Source organism: Erythrolamprus reginae, unplaced genomic scaffold (genome assembly GCF_031021105.1).
Source record: "Erythrolamprus reginae isolate rEryReg1 unplaced genomic scaffold, rEryReg1.hap1 H_10, whole genome shotgun sequence".
NCBI classification, from domain to species: Eukaryota; Metazoa; Chordata; class Lepidosauria; order Squamata; family Dipsadidae; genus Erythrolamprus; species Erythrolamprus reginae.
In genome coordinates this window covers 927,898-949,577 of record NW_027248463.1, presented here as the reverse complement: position 1 = coordinate 949,577, position 21,680 = coordinate 927,898, and the positions used below count along the sequence as shown (strand labels likewise).

The following is a 21,680-nucleotide window of genomic DNA, read 5'->3' as shown; positions in this document are numbered from 1 at the left end:
GGTATATGTATGTGTGCACGTTCCAGTTTGGCACTCGGTGTTGAAAAGGTTTGCCATCACTGCTATAGGTGTTACAGTTGTTAACTTATCTTGGAAGAAAGTGCAGGATAGAGAAAACATTTTTCAATAACAGGGAATTACGTAGATATGATCCACAGTTTCTGGGTAGAAGTTTTAGGGAACAGTTATTACTTTTCTAGAAAAATATATAGATCTCTGGAATGATTTTAGCTTTTGCTAAAAAGAATGAAAACAGTTTTAATCAGGAGGATTAAATCAGGAGGATTGTTGCAGACATTGGTACTTAATGATTTAACTCTTCATCCATGTATGTTCTACTAAAAATGAACTCTGTAATATGAACATAGTCCTGTGAGTGGAATGTTGTAATTTAAGCAAATATATTTCTCTTTAAAAGCTGATAGTATCAAATGTTCTTAAATTGATACAACTGCAGGGTGAAGTGGGTTGTTAGGTAGCTATGTAAAAAATACCATAAATAAACAAAACCTTGTAGTTAAAGTAATAGTTAAAGCACTAAGTGGATCAAAATAAAATGGTTTTAAACTTGAAGAAATGCCAATAAGTACTACTCTCAGCTAAAAATTTCAAGAACTGCAAGTTTTAGTAATAAAAGTCAATTTTCTGTATTGACAAGAAAATTACGTGAATATGTCAAGCTCTATTTAAAGGACATTTTATTTTTACCAATTACATTTCTTTATGCAGAAGGGTAGCCATGTTAATCTTTTGCAGCATAAACAAGATGTTTTTGGCATCTTAACAACTGATACATTTGCATAAACTTTCTATAATTCAAAAATTTTATTCATTGATAAATTAATTAGTCTTTTGGATGACACTTGGATAATTGCTCTTCCTATTCTGCGGGGAGGTAACATATAGTTAATTTTATCTCATTCTTCATCTGAATGATTTAATCTTGAAACAATCATTTTGGTGACCTTTGCTGTGGTTATTAAAGCAAAGAATTGTAGAAATTAATATGGTGGTTTTATTAGTTTTGGATTACAGACTTTAAAGCATTCCATAGTTATGCTAGGATGAAAGTTGAAGCATCCCTCTCTTCACCAAACAAATTGAATTATACTGATTTTTGTTGACTAGTTTTTGTAATTATCTCTTCTTAGATTTGGGTATAATTAAAAAATATCAGTGTAAATGGTGGCAGGCAGAAGGATTAGAATTAGTGAAAGGGATTAGCGAGTCCTCTGGGACTCTTCAAAAGCTATTCTTTTGTTTGCAACAGATGTCTTTAGATTGTGTTTATAAGGGCTGAAACTGGCAGGTGGACTAAATACTGTTTTGGATACATTTAATATTGAGCAATTGCCTGCTATTTTCCAGATTGAGAAAATAATGGCCAAAAGTCTATTTACTTATTTATTAGATTCGTATCTCTCCTTTATTATTTTATAAACATCTCAAGACAGCAAACATACCCAATATGCCTTCTTCTTCCTCTTTTCTTCCCACAACTATCCAGTAAAGTCAGTTGGGATGAGAGAGAATGCAATACTAAAACATCTTAAGCTCTATTGAACACCACTGAGAATGAGTGGTCCAAAGACATCCAGCTGGCTTCCAGGTCTAGGGTGAGACTAGAACTGACAGCCTCCTGATTTCTAGGCCAGCACCTTAGCCACAAGGCCAATTGATTTGAAAGAGCAGGGGATGTGGGAAAAGTTATGAAATTTTAAATTTGGGAGTTGACAGATACAGGTGAAACTCAAAACATTAGAATATCATGCAAATGTTCATGTATTTCAGTAATGCAACTTAAAAGGTGAAACGTAATATATGAGAGAGACTCATTACATGCAAGGCAAGATAGTTCAAGCCGTGATTTGTCATAATTGTGAAATTGTGAAAACCCCAAATCCACCATCTCAGAAAATTAGAATATTACATGCAATCAATAAATTAGGATTGTATATAGAACAATATCGGACCTCTGAAAAGTATAAGCATGCATATGTACTCAGTACTTGGTTTGGGCCCCTTTTTTATTTTATTTATTTATTTATTTATTTATTTTGTCCAATACATAATACACATTGAAGAGAAAGATATGTAAAAATACAAGTAAAGAAAAGAATAGAAGAAAAGATATAAAAGCATAGATGAACATATTTGAAAGGAAGAAAAGATAAATGAGATAAGGAGAGACAATTGGACAGGGGACGGAAGGCACACTGGTGCCCTTATGCACACCCCTTACTGACCTCTAAGGAACCTGGAGAGGTCAATCATGGATAGTCTAAGGGAAAAATGTTTGGGGTTAGGGGTTGACACTACTGAGTCAGGTAATGAGTTCCACGCTTCGACAACTCGGTTGCTGAAGTCATATTTTTTACAGTCAAGTTTGGAGCGGTTAATATTAAGTTTGAATCTGTTGCGTGCTCTTGTGTTGTTGCGATTGAAGCTGAAGTAGTCATTGACAGGTAGAATGTTGCAGCATATGATCTTGTGGGCAATACTTAGATCGTGTTTTAGGTGATCTTTTGCAGCAATTACTACTTCAATGTGGCGTGACATGGAAGCTATCAGCCTTAGCAGCCTTCAGCTCTTCTGCATTGTTCAGTCTCATGTCTCTCATCTTTCTCTTGGCAATACCCCACAGATTCTCAAGCCAGGCAAGTTTTCTGGCCACGCAAGCACAGTAATCTCACGGTCATTGAACCAGGTTTTGGTGCTTTTTGCAGTGTGGAGAGGTGTCAATTCCTACTGGAAAATGAAATCAGCATCCCCATAAAGCTTGTCTGTGGAAGAAAGCATCAAGTGCTTCAAAATCCCCTTGAACCTGGACTTAATGAAGCACGGTGGACCAACACCAGCAGATGTATTGGCTCCCCAAATCAACACACAGACTGTGGAAACTTTTGCATATCATTTGGAAACCAAGGACCCAGAGTATGGAGGATGATTGGAGGGGCACACTTTTTAAGACTCTTGAAATCCAGTGTGAAGTTTCCACAGCATTCAGAGCTTAATGGGTCAGATTTATTCACTCTGCTCTGTGCCCCTGGACAGAGTAGGTTGTTGATCTCTAAGTAGAGGGTAATGACTTATAGGTTTATAACTTAGACTTTGCATGCAACATAATAGGATTGGTCTGTAATTTTTTAAGTAGGCTGGGGTCACCCTTTTTGAAGTTAGGCTGACCATGGCTAGTGACCATAAGCTAGGCAAGGAACTAGTTTTGAAAGATATTTCATAGATTATGCTAAGAGGTCCCGCTATGGTAGTTGAGAACTTTTTAAAGAAGAAAGGCTGATAGAGATGGTTTTGGATTGCATAGCCCCTTTTCACCAGCATCTTAGGTGAAATCGACATATTGTAGATTGTTCTGATTAGTTGTGATTAGCCCAGAGAGAGAAAAATAATCTGGTTTTTTTTCTGAATGTCCTGAAAAGTAAACATCTTGGTCACACTTTGTTGTGCTGTTTTGCTGTTTTTTGCCTCCAGTGTAGCTTCATTTCATCAGTCAGTTTGCTGCACAGATTTTCCTGTCCAATTTTGCTTGCTCTGAAAGCAAAATAACCCTATTCCTTTCCTTTGGGGATCCTCTCTCTGACTGTTGCCCTGCTTTCATCCTGTAACTTCAATCACCCTGATCCTTGATACTCTATACCACCTCCAGCGCACAAGGACACACAAAGCACAAACAACCAAAATTTCTTTGCCTGATAAAGCCACCCCATATAAACAACTTTACTAGAAGGCAGATATGCTTGCTCACAGGTGTCTCAATTAACCCAGGAACCCAAGGCAACTTGTTAGCTGTCTATTTAATCCTTTTCACGCAGTTGGCAAATAGACAACACTCTGTCCTTGAGGCAAACTACAAACCAGTCTTAATCAGCAAGAATTGCACAGTGACTGGCCACAGAAGCACATAAGAAGTGGAGTTTGTGTCAGTGCATTGGGGTATGTGTTGTATCATCTCTCCCCCTTTCTCAAGGATGCCTATGGCTTGTTAGTTTCGGGAGGATAAGGATTTACTGCTGGGCTTGAGTGAAGACTGATAGTGATCTAAGTTATTTATAAAGTGAACATTTTATATATACATAGCATTGTACTGTATGTACAGTGTTCCCTCAATTTTCGCGGGTTCGAAATTCGCGAATAGCCTATAGAATAGAATTTTTATTGGCCAAGTGTGATTGGACACACAATGAATTTGTCTTGGTGCATATGCTCTCAGCCTACATAAAATAAAATATACATTTGTCAAGAATCATGTGGTACAACACTTAATGATTGTCATAGGGGTCAAATAAGCAATGAAGAAGCAATATTAATAAAAATCTTAGGATATAAGCAACAAGTTACAGTCATACAGTCAACATGGGAGGAAATGGGTGAAAGGAATGATGAGGAAAAACTAGTAGAATAGAAGTGCAGATTTAGTAGAAAGTCTGACAGTGTTGAGGGAATTATTTGTTTAGTAGAAAAAAAACTGTTCTTGTGTCTAGTTCTTGTGTCTAGTTGTCTTGGTGTGCAGTGCTCTGTAGCGACGTTTTGAGGGTAGGAGTTGAAACAATTTGTGTCCAGGATGTGAGGGGTCAGTAAATATTTTCCCCGCCCTCTTTTTGACTCGTGCAGTATACAGGTCCTCAATGGAAGGCAGGTTGGCAGCAATTGTTTTTTCTGCAGTTCTGATTATCCTCTGAAGTCTGTGTCGATCCTGTTGGGTTGCAGCACCAAACCATACAGTTATAGAGGTGCAGATGACAGACTCAATGATTCCTCTGTAGAACTGTATCAGCAGCTCCTTGGGCAGTTTGAGCTTCCTGAGCTGGCGCAGAAAGAACATTCTTTGTTGTGCTTTTTTGATGATGTTTTTGATGTTATGTGACCATTTTAAGTCTTGAGATATGATAGAACCTAGAAATTTGAAGGTCTCTACTGTTGATACTGTGTTGTCTAGTATTGTGAGAGGTGGAAGGGTTTTTCAAAAAATATTAATTAAAAAATACTTCACGGGTTTTTTTCCTATACCACGGTTTTTCCCACTCGATGACATCATACGTCATTGTCAAACTAATAATTTTTGCAAAAAAATAAAAAAATAATTACTGTTAATAAATAATTATGTTTATAAATATCAGGATCACTAAGTGTCTTATTCACTGGTGAGTACCAGTAATAATGGTGAGTAAATGGTTGTTAAGGGAATGGGAAATGGTAATTTAGGGGTTTAAAGTGTTAAGGGAAGGCTTGTGATACTGTCCATAGCCCAAAATGGTGTATTTACCTCCGCATCTCTACTTCGCGGAAATTCGACTTTCGCAGGCAGTCTCGGAACGCACCCCCCGCGAAAATCAAGAGAACACTGTATAATGAATGTGTGTGTTATATATTCTGTGATACATTCTATCAAATATATCAATTGTGCGTAAGATATGTGAATGCAAATAGGATGCCTTTGTTGTACTTTTGATTCCTGGAGAACCTGAGCTGTTTGATTAAATCGTGGGTTTATTATATTACTATATCAACTTCCTTTAAGGGACAATGTATTTAGGGTTATCCCAGTACACTCTGCGAACAGTCTTGGAAGTAGGTCAGGCTGAGTGATTATGTCTGGCACAGAGTCAATCAGTGGAACGATAAGAGATCTGTACTCTGCCAGGATCATAATGACTTCTGGACAATGTTTACAAGCTCCAGTAAATTCGCTGAAATTTAATTCATCATATTGATGTGACTGAGACAAAGTTAACACTTGAGACAGTCAATGCTCTCAGTATACATAAAAGAAAAGATAAGTTGGTGAAGAATCATAAGATACAAGCAACAAAGTTACAGTCATACAGTCATTTGTAGGAGGAGATGGGTGATGGGAACAATGAGAAGATTAAGAGTAGTGCAGACTTAGTAAATAGTTTGACAGAATTATTTGTTTACCAGAGTGATGGCATTTGGGGAAAAACTGTTCTTGTGTCTAGTTGTTCTGGTGTGCAGTGCTTTGTAGCATTGTTTTGAGGGTAGGAGTTGAAACAGTTTGTGTACAGGATATGAGGTACAGTATCTGTAAATATTTTCACAGCCCTCTTTTTGACAGGTGGTAATAAGTGACAGGTAATGTTTTGGGTCAATCACATATTTTAAATTTAGAAAGCAAATTATACCACAAATGGGTGGTATAACTAAATGATGTATTTGGATTGACTACAACTCCATGCTATCAAAACACTTAATTATCTAAGACAAAGTTGCTTGGCATTTCTATTACCCTAATTCATTCCTTCCTTCCTTCCTTCCTTCCTTCCTTCCTTCCTTCCTTCCTTCCTTCCTTCCTTCCTTCCTTCCTCCCTCCCTCCCTCCCTCCCTCCCTCCCTCCCTTCCTTTCCCTGCATGGTAACTACAAAGTTTTGGGTTTCAGACATTAGTCATTTATTTTCTAAGACTCCTATGAGGATAAAATAGGACTCAGATGCATTTGTAAAGTAGATGTCTGTAGCTTTTTGCAACCTGCCAGCTCTATTTATTTATGTTCAGTTAAATAAGCTTACTGTATTTGGCAATCTGAGAATTATATTGATTTAATAAAAGTCTTTTAAAAATGCAGTCCAATGGGCAAGGTGCCCATGGGAATTATTTTCCTTGCCCTAGGAATGAACTTCTTTCTACAGCAACCAAGATGAAAACAAACTTGAGGAAGTGTCAGAGCTTAAAGACAAGGGATTTTTAAAAATAATTCTGTTTATAAAGTATCTTTATTTGTATCTTGACATAAGAAATTTCTCTGAATTTCAACTTAGATTAATTTGGAAAGTACATATTGATATTTGGATTGAATTGCTTCACTAAACCAACATTCAATTTCATTTGTTAAGTGTTGAAATCTAGGGAAAAAGTGAATTAAAGCCCAAAGCTATGGCTATACAGTAATGTGTGCCAAATGCGTTGAGTTGCAAACTGAACAAATTAAAATAGTTTGCATGTTATTCAATTTCAAATACTTGGTTGCAACTAGATAAGTGTTCAGTTTTCCCAACTCATGTTATTTATTCCAAGATAAACAATTTTTGAATGATGGAATGTAAGAGCTCCTGTAAAGCATAGAAAAAAATTGGAACTTCAAAATATTGATTTAAGAAAGGACAAATCAATAGATCTAAATGCTAATTTTCTGCTCTTTCTACCTTCCTTTCATATACCGTGTTTCCCCGAAAGTAAGACAGTGTCTTACTTTCTTTTTACCCCCAAAAGCCCCACTACGTCTTACTTTCGGGGTATGTCTTACATTGGAAAAAAATTGAAAGGGTCGCGTTCCCGAAGGCATCTCCCCAGAGTCCAGAAGGGCAGCCGTGGGACAGGAGCCTCGTGAGCCCTTTTCCAAGTTCAACCTCAGGGCTCCAAGCGGCGTGCACGTGTGGAGCCACAGACGCGTGTCGGGGAAGCGTGTGTCTGGAGGGGAGGAGCCGCTCTGGGCAGTTGGGCAGCCCCACCTGCCTGCCGGAAAGGAGGCGGGCGAAGGAGGGCGCAGCTCCAGCCGCTCGCCTCGGAGCTGGTCGGCCTCGCTGGCCGCTTGCAGCCGAGCCTCGGCAGGACTCGGTTGCTGGGACGAGTGCCTTCGCTGCAAGCCGCCGCCCGCTCGGCTCGCTTCGGACCAGCGCCGTCCTTCGCTTTGCCAAGCTGGGGAAGTGGCGGTGGCACCGCGGCGAGGCGAAGGGCGCGGGGAGCTTGGAAGCGACGTCATCGGGCTCCCCCCCGGGCAATACCCCCGTGTTTCCCCGAAAGTAAGACATATGTCTTACTTTTGGGGTACGGCTTATATTAGCCGACCCCCCTGAAACCCCCGATACGTCTTACAATCGGGGGTGTCTTACTATCGGGGAAACAGGGTATGTATGTATGTATGCACAACATATTTTTGCTTGTAATGAAAATGAAGGGAGCTAGTATAGATCTATTTCTGACAGTTTCAAAATGGGTGAGCACTGTGGTCGGGCAGTAGGAAAAGCAAGTAGGATGCTTGGCTGCATAGCTAGAGGTATAACAAGCAGGAAGAGGGAGATTGTGATCCCGCTATATAGAGCGCTGGTGAGACCACATTTGGAATACTGTGTTCAGTTCTGGAGATCTCACCTACAAAAATATATTGACAAAATATAACGGGTCCAAAGACGGGCTACAAGAATGGTGGAAGGTCTTAAGCATAAAATGTATCAGGAAAGACTTAACTCAATCTGTATAGTCTGGAGGACAGAAGGAAAATGGGGGACATGATCGAAACATTTAAATATGTTAAAGGGTTAAATAAGGCTCAGGAGGGAAGTGTTTTTAATAGGAGAGTGAACACAAGAACAAGGGAATACAATCTGAAGTTAGTTGGAGGAAAGATCAAAAGCAACATGAGAAAATATTATTTTACTGAAAGAGTAGTAGATTTTTGGAACAAACTTCCAGCAGACATGGTTGGTAAATCCACAGTAACTGAATTTAAATATGCATAGGATAAACATATATCCATCCTAAGATAAAATACAGGAAATAGTATAAGCGCAGACTAGATGGACCATGAGGTCTTTTTCTGCTGTCAGTCTTCTATGTTTCTATTTCAAGCTATTTAGCTCTCATCAGCTAGCTATACCCTTATTGGGATTTGAACCTGAGCAATATGCCTATAACGCAGTAGCGTTTTACCTTTAAGCCACAGGTTCTCCTCCTGTCTCAGCTTGTACGAGAGAACAGTTATATATCAGTCTTAGGAGAGGGGCAGCATACAAATCTAATAAAACTTAAACTTAAACTTTTTCTGTCAAATCACCCTGGTATACTCAAATATGGGAGGGAGCATACTGCTTATTTTTTGCCTCCTTTTTGATGTTAAAAGTTACCGTCTTAGAGGCAGACTGCCTGGCAAAGGTATGGCTGGCTGATGACAGCTAAATAGCTTGAATTAGATCTATACTAGTCCCCCTTCATTTTTGTTATCATTATCATTTTCATTCATAGCAAAAATATGTTACACATATAGAATATAGTTTTTGGCTATAAAATTAACTGCCTGGGTGGCCCCTGGAGGGTCTGAGAGGCAAAAAGGAAGCAGTCTGCTCCCTCTCATATTTGGGTATACCAGGGTAATTCGATAGAATGTGTGTGTGCATGTATGTGTGCGTGCATGTATGTATGTAAGTTTTTGTCTCCCAGCAACATTGGTTCAGATGCAAAAATAATTTCTGCATATGTGAACTTGACCTCTTTTTAAATCTTTCCTGGTTTACAGAAAGCCAACTCTTGCCTTGGAATAATTTTACAAATGAATGTAATATTCCTGGAAACTTCATGTGCAGTAATGGACGCTGTATCCCAGTAGCCTGGCAATGTGATGGGCTGCCGGACTGCTTTGATGAAAGTGATGAGAAGGAATGCCGTGAGTATATTAAACTTTGAATAGTGACACTTAAACCTGTTGCATATCATACGATGCATATCAGGAATGATTGATAAGAAGAGAGACAGACAAGTTACCCTATAGTACTGAGAAGTAACAAGACCTTCAATAAGGACTCTCCCAAATGTTGTAGTATGGGCAAATTCAATTTGAAGCAGGTCTTAGAGTTAACCAGGTTGGACTTTAAAGGTGATTTGCAGCATTTTGTATTAAATCAGAAGCTGTGTGGCATCAGTGCCAGACAAATCTGGACAAATCTAGATGCAACCACCACTCTACCCTGGCTAATAGGTGCTGAACCAGTTTAAGCTTCCAGATGGTTTTCAAAGGGAATGAACTGTGGTAGTACAGCCATGAGGTAGGCAATAGAGTCCAGGAAAGTTTCAATTGAGGCATAAGATGTAATTGTGCATAGACTACCTAGGCATGGTCTTACCAGTTTAGGTTTATTGGATTTATATGCCGCCCCTCTCCGCAAACTCGGGGCGGCTTGATTAAGCAAGTTGATTAAGCAAGTCCACGAGACCTCCAGACTGTTAATTTGTTCTACATAGGTGGAATCAACCCCTTCCATAACTATAGATAAACCAACTTTGAAGTCAGAAAGCTATTATTGCAAAAACTAGAGTTCATCCTAAGTCTGTTCCTTCCTACCTAGACCGTAAAAGCCTGTTTATATACAACCATCATTTAATCCTCAACTTACAACCATTCATTTAGTGACCATTTGATGTTTCAACGGGACTGAAAAAAGTAACTTTTGACGGTTTTTCATACTTACAACTGTTGATAAAAATTTGCCTGTGTGTGTGTGTGTACATACGTATGTATGTATGTATGCATACTTGTTTTCGTAGATTTTCATGTGCATAGTTATGTAGGTCTTGGTGTATTAGGGTCTTTTCCTGTGTAAAATAGATAGAATCTTGTTGACCCGCTTACAGCAATTAAACCCGCACTCCACATCTCCCTCCCAAACATTTATAGAAAAATGACAGCTCCGACCACGCTTTGTTCACCCTAGCATGAAGCTGAAAACTCGAGCTTAAGGATTATGAGTGAGACCTCGTCGAAACGTCACCAAGATTCTTTCAATCTAAATGGGAAAATACCCAAATACGCCAAGACCTACATCTGTGTATGTGTGTATATACATATGTGTGTATATACATACATACATACATACATACATACAGTGATCTCTCGATTAGCGCGGGGGTTACGTTCCAAGACCTCCCGCGCTAACCGATTTCCGCGTTATACTGGATGCGGAAGTAAAAAACCTTCTGCGCATGTGCGCCATTTTTTTTCATGGCCGCACATGCGCAGAAGGTGGAGTTTGCGTGTGGGCGGCGGGGAAGACCAAGGGGAGGTTCCTTCAGCCGCCCAACAGCTGATCTGCTCCGCAGCGCGGAAGCAGCGAGGAGCCGAAGATGGGGTAAAGGCAAAGGGGAAACCCCATCTTCGGCTCCTCGCTGCTGCCGCGCTGCGGAGCGGATCAGGTGTTGGGCGGCTGAAGGAACCTTCCCTTGGTCTTCCCGCTTGCCGCTTGCCAGTCCACACACGCCCCCCTGGATGAGCCGGCCACAGGGGCGAGGGGTGGGGATGAAGGGGCAGGACTTCCCGGGCGGAAGGCATGCTCGGCTCTGCCGCTCCAGCCCCTTTCGGCCGAGCAGCCAGGGAAGTCGAGCCAGGCGTGGCGGCGGCCTGCGCCGATGTTCCCCGCTGCGACGGAAGGCAGTCGCTTGGCTAGGGAGGCTCGGCCGAAAGCGGCTGGAGCGGCAGAGCCGAGCACGCCTTCCGCCCGGGAAGTCCTGCCCCTTCATCCCCACCCCTCGCCCCTGTGGTCGGCGGGAATGAAAGGGCAGGACTCCCTGGGTGGAAGGCGTGCTCGGTCTGCCGCTCCAGCCGCTTTCGGCCGAGCCTCCCTAGCCAAGCGACTGCCTTCCGTCGCAGCGGGGAACATCGGCGCAGGAGGCAGGATTGGACCGGGCGACCGGAGAAGCAGCGCTGCCGCCGCCACGCCTGGCTCGACTTCCCTGGCTGCTTGGCCGGGGAGGCTCGGCCGAAAGCGGCTGGAGCGGCAGAGCCGAGCACGCCTTCCACCCAGCGATTGTTCCGCTGCCGCCAGCATGGCCTGGCTGGCAGCGGAAAATATAACGGAGCCCACGGGGGATTCGCCTTCCTCCCACCCGCAGCCGAGACTGATTGTGGGCTCCTTCGCAACCTCGGAGAGCTTCCGGGGCATGAAAGCTCACGAAAACCAGGAAGCTCTCCGAGGTTGCGAAGGAGCCCACGATCAGTCGGCTGCCGGCGGGAGGAATGCGAATGCCACGGGGCTGGGCTCGGCTCCCCCCTCGGCTCCCCCCCTTACCAGCCCCGCCGCGGAAGGCTCCATTCTGTTCCCTGCCGGCCCGATTGAGCGGCCGGCGGTCTCCATTCAGGGAACAGAATAAAAAAAAAAATTTTTTTTTAAAAATTTTTTTTAAAAAAAAATTTTTTTTAAATATTTAAATATTTTATTTTTTAAATAATATTTTTTGAAAAACCGCGTTGCAGCGTTTCGCGCTAATCGAGAACGCGCAAGTCAAGGGACCACTGTACATATATACATACATACATACATACATGCATACATGCATGCATACATGGACATTTTTTTCTGTTGAATCACCCTAGTATACCCAAATATGGGAGGGAGCATAACGCTTCCTTTTTGCCTCTCGTCCCCTCCATTTTCTCCTTTCATTTTCATTATCAGCAAAAATATGTTACATACATACATACATACAGTTGTTGAAATAACCCTGGTATTCCAAAATATGGGAGGAAGCAACTTTGCTTTCCTTTTGCCTATCGGCCCCAGGCAGGGCCATTCCCAAGGCAGTTAATTCTTTTTTATAGTCGACAAACTATAATTTACATGGTTACATATTTTTGCTGATAAGTGAAAAGGAAGGGAGCCTGTTATAGATCTATCAAGGTCGAAACAGATCTAAAACAGGCTCCCTTCCTTTTTATTTACAACAAAAATATGTAACCTTATGTGTATATGTATATACATACATACATATGTACATACATACATACATAGAATGGCAAATTTTATATATACGCATACCACACAAGAGGCTTTTTATTTCTGTTTTCATATAACTTTCCTCTATTGCATGATATCACCCTCATGCAAATAGAGAATTAATGAAATGTTCCAAACAGAGTTTATGTTTTGTTTATCAATGACTCAGCAGCGGTTTGGCAGTGGTCACAAACTACATCCAGGATATTATTTTGTCACTGAGAATAAAATGGAATCTAGTAAAATTCTGGTGGGAGAGAAAGCACTGTAACTGCTGATAAAATCTTAAACAGTTGTAAAATCCCAGTTCATAAAACTGATTTTTTTTCATTTGAATCAGTTTAAATCTTGGGATTCTTAAGAATGTTCATATGTTTTCTTTTCTTCCCAAAATGGATTAGATTATTGAAATATTTTAGCTAGGTCATTTTTATTTCACCTATGCAGAGATAATCATCCTGTTCTTTTTTCATCTTTCCTTATCTTTGCATAGTAGCAATAGCAAAATTCATGAATACATTTGAACAAGAGTAAAGGGGAAAAAAACCTTTGAGCGGGTGATTCATTTACTGTGCTATCCTACAGTGACAGTGGAGCTAAAAGAAACAAAGGGGGGAAAATAGAAAACTGCCTTTATAGTTTCTGGTTCAAGTTACTGTGATCGGCTGCAGACTGTATTTTTCTTTTTATATGAAATCTGTCTCCATGTATAAGGGTGACTTAATTTACCTTTGAAAATGGAATGAATGATAAGAACTGTAAAGATTTATAACAAATAAGTGAAGGAAAAAATAAGTCCACTGTTTAACCTGGCACAAAAGAATGAATATAGTGAACTAAATAAAAGATCTTATGTGCCCATAAAACTTGTAAAATATGAATACTCTTGGATTGTACAATTGGAGACTACATGAATTATAGTCTCCAATTGGACAAGAACATTTCGCATCTGTGTACCACAGGTAAGAAATCCCAGTTTTGTATATAGTTATTTTCTCCCTCCCCTCCCTGGACAGGAGCAGGTCCATAACAACTATTTCGAAAATATCAACTAGGCATCACAGCTGTGTTCTCTAATCATAATTGATATCAATTACTCTTAACACTGAACTGTAAAAATAGATTCAATATATTCAGTATAATCAGTTCCATTCAGTCAGTTTGACTAGTTTAGACTTGAGCTTTGCGCTTTATTCTGGAAGAAAAAAATGGAACAGGGACTTAGACATTCAAAGATGGAAATTTAATAAAAAACATGAATCCTGGGGTGGGTGGGTTATTTTATCTCTAATTTAACTAGGCCAAGATATATCTAGAACACATATGCTAACTCAGAACCTTTAGGCATCCAACTTTCTATTGATGAATACATTGGAATGGTCATAAGAAGAGGTTTGTTTGAAGAGTGACTGGTGATGTTACCTAGTTGGGTAGTGAAACATCTGCAATCAAACAACCAATCAATAGAGAACCAAGGAGTTCAACCCTGAACTACATATATTCTCTTCCTTTGGATATTTTTCCATGCATCAGTATTACAAAATACTGTTGGCTAGCAGCAATACTTAATTGTCAGTTCTCCCAGGCAAACCAGATAGAAAACACAACTTCACTTTGAGCCCTACATTAGCATAATCTTGTAAATCTTAAAGTATAAATCTGTTGCTGTCACTTGCCTGATCAATTTGGGCTGGTTCTTAAGTCTCTCTGTTAAGGCACTTGGGGCTCCTCCCACTCCTATCTAGTTGTTTCCTAAGCAGCATCTCTTCTTGTTCCTCAAGGTCATTCTCACATAACATTTCTTTAATTGTATAAAATATCAAGCATGCAGTGTGCAAGCTCCTTTTTGTTTCTTTCTTACGGAAATCTAATTTTAAAAGTAGCTTATATGACTGCAGAAATATTGAAATCAGCACCTGCTGTGAGTCACTTTTATGACCCAGGTGGCATACAAGTCAAATAAATAAATGTACGATTTCTGTGTCATGTTCTTGAACTAGATATTTTAGCATAACTTTAAACAATAAAGAACTCTGCAGCATTATTTTTAATTCACTCATGAGAAATGAAATCCTTCTGAGTAAATTTAAACTTTTGTTTGTATTCTAATTAACCTATCTGTTAAACATGTTGACAAGTGTTGAAGTCTTATAAAAGGTTTTTTATCCTGAAAAAAAAGATTCCTAGTTAAATAAATTTTTAAGTCTTGTTAGTAGTTATTCTTTCCTAATGTGTGTTATTCTGTACATGATGTTTTCAGAAACATTCAAATGGTAATTTAGATGTCCTTCAAATATTTACAGTAAATATTCATAATCAAATTATTTTATTCAGGAAATGTCAGTCTATAAGGATTTCCATGGGGTCCTTAGTGCTCTCTGAGCTTGGTGGTTTTGTTGCATCTGTTTCATTATCAAACTAGGTATCATCATTGATGATGATGACGATGATGATGATACAATACCATTTCTGTAGAGCTTCACAGTGCTTTATAGCCCTTTTTAAGCGGGTCAACATATTGCCCCCAACAATCTGGGCCCTCCTTTTACCAACCTTGGAAGGCTCTTGATGATAATGATGATGATACCAATGATAATGATAATAATGATGATGATAAAACCACCACGTTCAGAGAGGTGGACCCCACTGTTCAATCTTGAGCTACAGATACACTCTTCCATCAAACTAAAGGTCTCCCTTTGTCCAGCAGGTGGTTCCCACGTCAGGGAGAGACAGGATATTTGTATTCAAATAAAAAGATGATATAACAGATAGTACCTCTCTATGGTTATTTATATTGGTCTTCAGTGATTGGATGCATAGTTCCCTGTATTTCCCATATTACTGTTTAATGCTGTCTTAGTATCTCCTGGTACTCATTAAAATAGATACTTTCCTATTTTTTCTGTGTACACGTTGAGGTGGCTGCTTGTAGCAGAGAAGTCAGGAAAACATGTAATCCTAATTATTGCTTTATATGTTATGCAAACTATTTTTAGAAAGATGAAATTTTTAGAAACCTGGAATTCAGTGGTACCTCTACTTAGGAACTTAATTTGTTCCATGACCAGGTTCTTAAGTAGAAAAGTTTGTAAGAAGAAGCAATTTTTTCCCATAAGAATCAATGTAAAAGCAAATAATGTGTGGGATTGGGAAAACTACAGGGAGGGTGGAGGCCCTGTTTCCTCCCAGGAGATTCCTAGAGAGGTCCCATGGAGGCTTCTATCCACTTTTTCCAGCCCTGTTTCTTCCCAGGAGATTCCTAGAGAGGCCCCATGGCGGCTTCTCCCTGCCTTTTCCGGTTATAGTTTTGGAGGCTTGGGTTTGGAAAGTGGAAAATGGCTCTTGGGAAGAGGCAAAAAAATCTTGAGCACCCGGTTCTTATCTAGAAAAGTAGAGGCGTTCTTAGGTAGAGGTACCACTGTATTTCCTTTTATTTTACAATAGAGGAAATATTTTTATCATTTACAATCTTTCAAAGAAATGACAAATAGATTGGTGGAACTGTTTTTGCTTTAAGGTCCATTCTAGACATGCCAATTAGGAATTTGTCCATTCACCTGAATTTATTAGTTGTTAGTAAATGAGGGGAAGGGAAGGATCTGATCTTTAGAACTGCTGCAAACTCTGAGTCTGTGTGTACCATGCAAACAAAAATCAAAAAGTATGAAAGGAGGAAAATGTCAGCCTTGGGGAAAAAAGAGATTTAAAATGTTGAATATCTTCAAAAATATTGATACATCATTTAGTTTTTCATGTTTGCTAATAAATAACTATGAAGCACTAGGTGGTTTCTTTCTCCAGACTCCCTGCTGTAAATCACACAGTGTTCAGTAGGTGAGTCTTGTCATCAACTTCACTGGGAACTGAATTCTGACTGTGCTGCCATATTTAATTTCCCTTTGAGTTCTTAGGGTTTTCTTTATTCCCTGTCCCGATCAGCTATAATCTTCATCTGTCTAAAATAATTTGAGGATTGAAAATAGTTTTTGTGGGCTAATGAGCAACAGCTACTTAGAGAATTGATAGGTTGATGCTTTTGTCAGCTAATAAGCAGCAGATGGTGTATTTTTCAAGTATGGCGTATCATCCTTGCTTGCAGCCAAATTTAAAGATAACCAGACACATCTGATTATTGCCTCTTCCTCCACAACACATTTACACAAACATACTTTGTATGTACGTGTGTATGTGTGTGTTAGGTGGGAAGAACCTTTTCTGTTAGTTCCATGTGCTTTCAGAAATTTGTCTATAAATCAACAGTGACACCCAGTGTCCAGTTTCAGTTATCTTTGTGTTTATGACCATTGTATTTACATATTAGGAAAGTCAGCCAAAATTAGATAATTGACATATGCTTCATTTTTCATGGCAAATTATAAGCATGGAAATATTTGTACATTTCTTTATTACAAATCTAAAATTGAAACTGAAAAAAATATTTATTTATGTATTACAGTTATATGATTGCCCATCACACAAAAAGTGACTTTGGGTATTCTTCTAAAATGAACCAAAACAATAAATACTGTATATATAAAAAATCATTATTAAAAATATAAATCAGTTTGCAATAGTGGCAAATATCTGTAGCTCAGGTGTAGGATGAGGGTTGGTTTCCGAGTGTTTCATTACCAGGCTAGGTTATGTCTTCAGTGGAGTTTAAGGGATATCAATGACAATAATCTTCTGTTTATTAGGGCTTTCAGGTGTGGGTGTGTCAAGTGAAGATCTTGTGATGGGGCAAGTGTGAGTCCTCAGTGAGACCCTTTTGAGGGGTGTTGTGATAGGAAGGTTACATCAGGTCAGGATCATTGAGAGGTGGAACTGGGGGGGGGGGAATTGCATGGGTTGGTTGAAGATTAATGCTGTCTCTGGTTGGCTGTGCAGTTGATTTGGATTCTGAGGGATTAGTAAACTGGTTGTAAGTCAATGTGTCTATTGATGGAATAAGCCTGACCCATCTCAAGACTCTATTTTGACACACTCACTGCTGAAGCCCTTATAAACAGAACAACGCTAACATCCCTTAAACTCCACTGAAGACGTTACATAGCCTGGTAATGAAATGTTTGGAAACCAATCCACAAGCTTGGAGAAAGAACTTTCACCCTCCTATAAATCAGTTGCTATATAAAAAACCCACAAGGCACTAGAGAGAGAGAATATTAACTACAGTAATGAAACCATTGTAGAATTTTCACCAGTCCATTGAAATCCTCAGGCCTAATGATATAGCCAGGTCTTGATGGATGTAACTAATCCCATTTCAGGAGGGAGAATGTTCTCTAAGATGGGCACTGCTAGAGAGAAGAATGAGAGTTGCCTGCAACATGCCTTCTATACCAGATCTCATGAGATGAACAGATATAATCAGAGAAAGGTACTTCAAATAATTGGGCCCCATGCCATGAAAGGTTATAATTGTTTCAGCCAGCATCTTGGATTGGATCCAGAAGTAAATTGGCAATCAATGGAATTGGGGGAGCAGCCATTTATTGTGTTCTGTTGTAGAAGCACATTTTAATTGCTACCACATTGCATTCTAGATGAAGCTTTCAAATAATTTTCAAGAATAAGCTCATGGAGAGTGTATTACAGTAGATATGAGTGACTGTAAGTAAAACCTCACAATCTAGGAATGGGCACAACTGGTATGCAACACGAAACTATTTAAAGGCCCTCCTAGTCACAATTACCACCTGCTTTTCAAGCAGGAGTTCTGAAGCTCAGAAGAGACCCCAGGTTCCTCAGGGCTAATAGGTTCACACCATTCCAGATAACTGGTCATGACTCCTTCCCAAGATCTCTTCTGGGTCTGCAACAAGCATCCAACATCAAGTAAATTTGAGCAACCTCTGAGAAAATTCTTCTGCATATCCCTGCAAGAGGTTCTATAAGTCCTGTTCTGTATAGGGCTTGTATCACTTGTATCACATAGGGCTCGTATAACTAAAACAGGCTGAAAAGGAAGTGCTGATGCTTCACCACCTCACTGCCATAAGGATAGAGCCTACTAGCAGGACTAATCCATTTTCAATCAAACTTGTCCTTTGTTGAATGGGCCTTCAAGCAGATCTTATATCCAGTAATAAGATCCTATGAATATTCAGATGAAATGAAAATTAATAGTTGATGCATGACAGAATGCGTTGGTTGCTTTTAAGTAGGGGTCCATGTGCTCAGATATTGAGATATTGAGATTCTACGATCTTTGATTTCTGCATATGATTTTTGCTGATGCCACCTGTCATCGGTCACATGTGAGCTCATTATTTTGAAGGTAAGGATAAAAGATTTGCAAACCAGATGCCAACTACCATATATACACTGCTAAAAAAAATAAAGGGAACACTTAAACAACACAATGTAACTCCAAGTAAATCAAACTTCTGTGAAATCAAACTGTCCACATAGGAAGCAACACTGATTGACAATCAATTTCACATGCTGTTGTGCACATTCAACTTTGTACAGAACAAAGTATTCAATGAGAATATTTCATTCATTCAGATCTAGGATATGTTATTTGAGTGTTCCCTTTATTATTTTTGAACAGTATACTTGCTGATAAGCCAAAACTGATTTTGGTGGTGTATTTTGCCACTTAAGGTTTTCAGCTTATCCACGAATATACTGTGTACAGTATTTACACTAGACTAGAATATACACTGCAGAAAATAGAAAAGTGGTTCTGTTTTTGGTTGATGACTCTTAATGTGAATGTATAAATCCCCAAAAATCTGGAACAAGCAGATATCACCGAGGAACATATTCTATCATTTACTTAAAGGCTATGTAAAGCCAATGATACATGTAGCCATGTTCAGATTCAACATAAACTCCAAGAATGCACACACTGTTGTTCTCACTGCAGTGAACTTAACCATTAGTCTGCTCACCTTCATAACAAGAAGTCTAATTGTATCTGTATTAGTGGCAAAATCAGAATAATAGAAAAACACTAACTATAGAAGTGTTTGAGTTTTACAGATGTTAATGTAATAAATCAAATATTTGACTATTGTATCAATGTCATGATTTTCTCACAATATTTTGTTTCTGATTTCCAAGTTTATAGGAGAAATAAAAAAGTACATATTAATTGCACATATTAATTGGTAAGGGTAAATGAGATTTTTGACAAAAAAATGTCCTGCTTTTCTTAGGGCAATTTGTCAACCCTAGTTATTTTATTCTTGTATATCACACCCTAATTATTAAAAAAATTGCTTGCTCTCTTCCCCGTCATCACTTCATTTTGCAAAAAAGGAATGATAAAATAGCATGCAGTTATAATTTTAGCTAAGTGAAATAGAAATATGAAAGGAAGGATACAGATTCAAATGATTAGAAGGAATAAGTTCATAATTTACTGTCTACCATTCCCATTCAGTTACCAAATAAATAGAACTAATATTAGAAACCTTTCTTGATATTCTAAAGGATTATTGGAATGAAACTGTTGATTCTGACACATGAAATGAACAGTGTGGAAAGTCAAGATGAAAACTCTAATAATAATAAAGCACAATGCTACATAATTCTCAGAGGAGAATAATCTGCTGTTTGCTGAAGCAATGCAAAGAACAATTAGCCAAAACACAATATTTGGGTTGAATATAGGACCCTCTATTGACAAAGCATATATTCTACCACAAAGCTAGTCTTTGCTGTTCATCAAAGAACCCTATTATATCTCATCTTTGTTCATTTTTGTAACTTAGCAAAACTCTATTTCTGTTGCTTTACATTTAGAACTTAAAAACTGCTTTATTTTTGAAATTTTGCACGCATTTTCCAGGCCTTCCGGTATAGAGAAAAAAAATTGCCTTAAAATAAAGTGCATGTTGACTTTAGTCATCCTGCTGTGATAATAAATGAATGTGGTGTAGCAGCTCTTTGTAGAAGGTACTCTTTTTTGCTAACAACTTTCAAGGTTTTCTCTTGATTTGTGGCATAATGCCTTCACCTTTTTGATTTAAAGACCACCTACCAGGCACAGCATTCATATCTTCCATTGATATTGCATCCATCTAGAACAGATTTTGTTTTCTTAGAAATTTGGTGCAGCAGAATTTATTATATTGTGCAATTTACAGTACATGCACAATATTATGTTTTTTATGGTGCTAATTAGATGTACAACATTGTCAGGATAAGATCAACAGTAAATGCAAAAAAATACCATCACCTTTTGTTCATATAATGCTAGATGAAAATTTGGTCATAGTATTAAAATTCTACTTCTACACTCTCAAGTATGATGTTTTAAGCATATAAAATTGGCAGCACAAAAGTAATTGTTTAGTCTGATTTTATGAAGATCTCTTCTAACCTTTTGTTTTCCCATAGTGGATTATGTTGTAGAACAATAATAATTAGTCCTAAATTATATTTAAACACCTTGAACAATATCCATTTGGAATACAGTGTTCCCTCGATTTTCGTGGGTTCGAACTTCGCGAAAAGTCTATACCACGGATTTTCAAAAATATTAATTAAAAAATACTTTGCGTTTTTTTCCCCTATACCATGGTTTTTCCTGCCCGATGACGTCATATATCATCACCAAACTTTCGTCCACCTTTAATAAATATTTATTTTAATAAACTTTAATAAAGAAACATGGTGAGTAATAATCTAAATGGTTGCTAAGGGAATGGGAAATTGCAATTTACGGGTTTAAAGTGTTAAGGGAAGACTTGTGATACTGTTCATAGCCAAAAATAGTGTATTTACTTCTGCATCTCTACTTCGCAGAAATTTGACTTTCGCGGGCGGTCTCGGAACGCATCCCCCGCGAAAATCGAGGGAACCAGGAAATAGTTGGACTATTGTATTTAACCTTATCTCTAAGCATCCATTAACATGCCTTTTTATGAATGTCTGTGGGTATAAAGGTTTTTTTATTTTTCTGCACCTTAAAATATACATAAATATGCCTTTTTATGAATGTTAATATTCCAACTTGGGTCAAAGCCAGATTTTTCAGAATTTCTCCTGGAAAGTGAAGGAATGTAGAGAAGATTTTATATGGATTCAAAGCATCCACAGATTTCTCCTATTTAGTTGATGTCAGACCCATCTTTCTTTACGACTTTCCCTCCCTCCTTTTTTATGAGAAAATGGGCTAAGTACAGCTTTGTTGTCCTGCAGTAAATTTCATTA

General features: G+C 38.7%; 1 protein-coding gene across 1 annotated transcript in view; it reads left to right on the top strand.

The window, feature by feature from the left end:
* Nucleotides 1-9,267: 9,267 nt before the first annotated feature.
* LOC139155338 (low-density lipoprotein receptor class A domain-containing protein 3-like) overlaps nt 9,268-21,680 on the top strand; it is a 110,613-nt gene continuing 98,200 nt past the window's right edge. Inside the window, exon 1 of the mRNA XM_070730472.1 lies at nt 9,268-9,409. Within this exon, the coding sequence (XP_070586573.1) occupies nt 9,322-9,409 (88 nt within the window). The 5' untranslated portion in view covers nt 9,268-9,321. The remainder of the gene's footprint in view (nt 9,410-21,680) is intronic.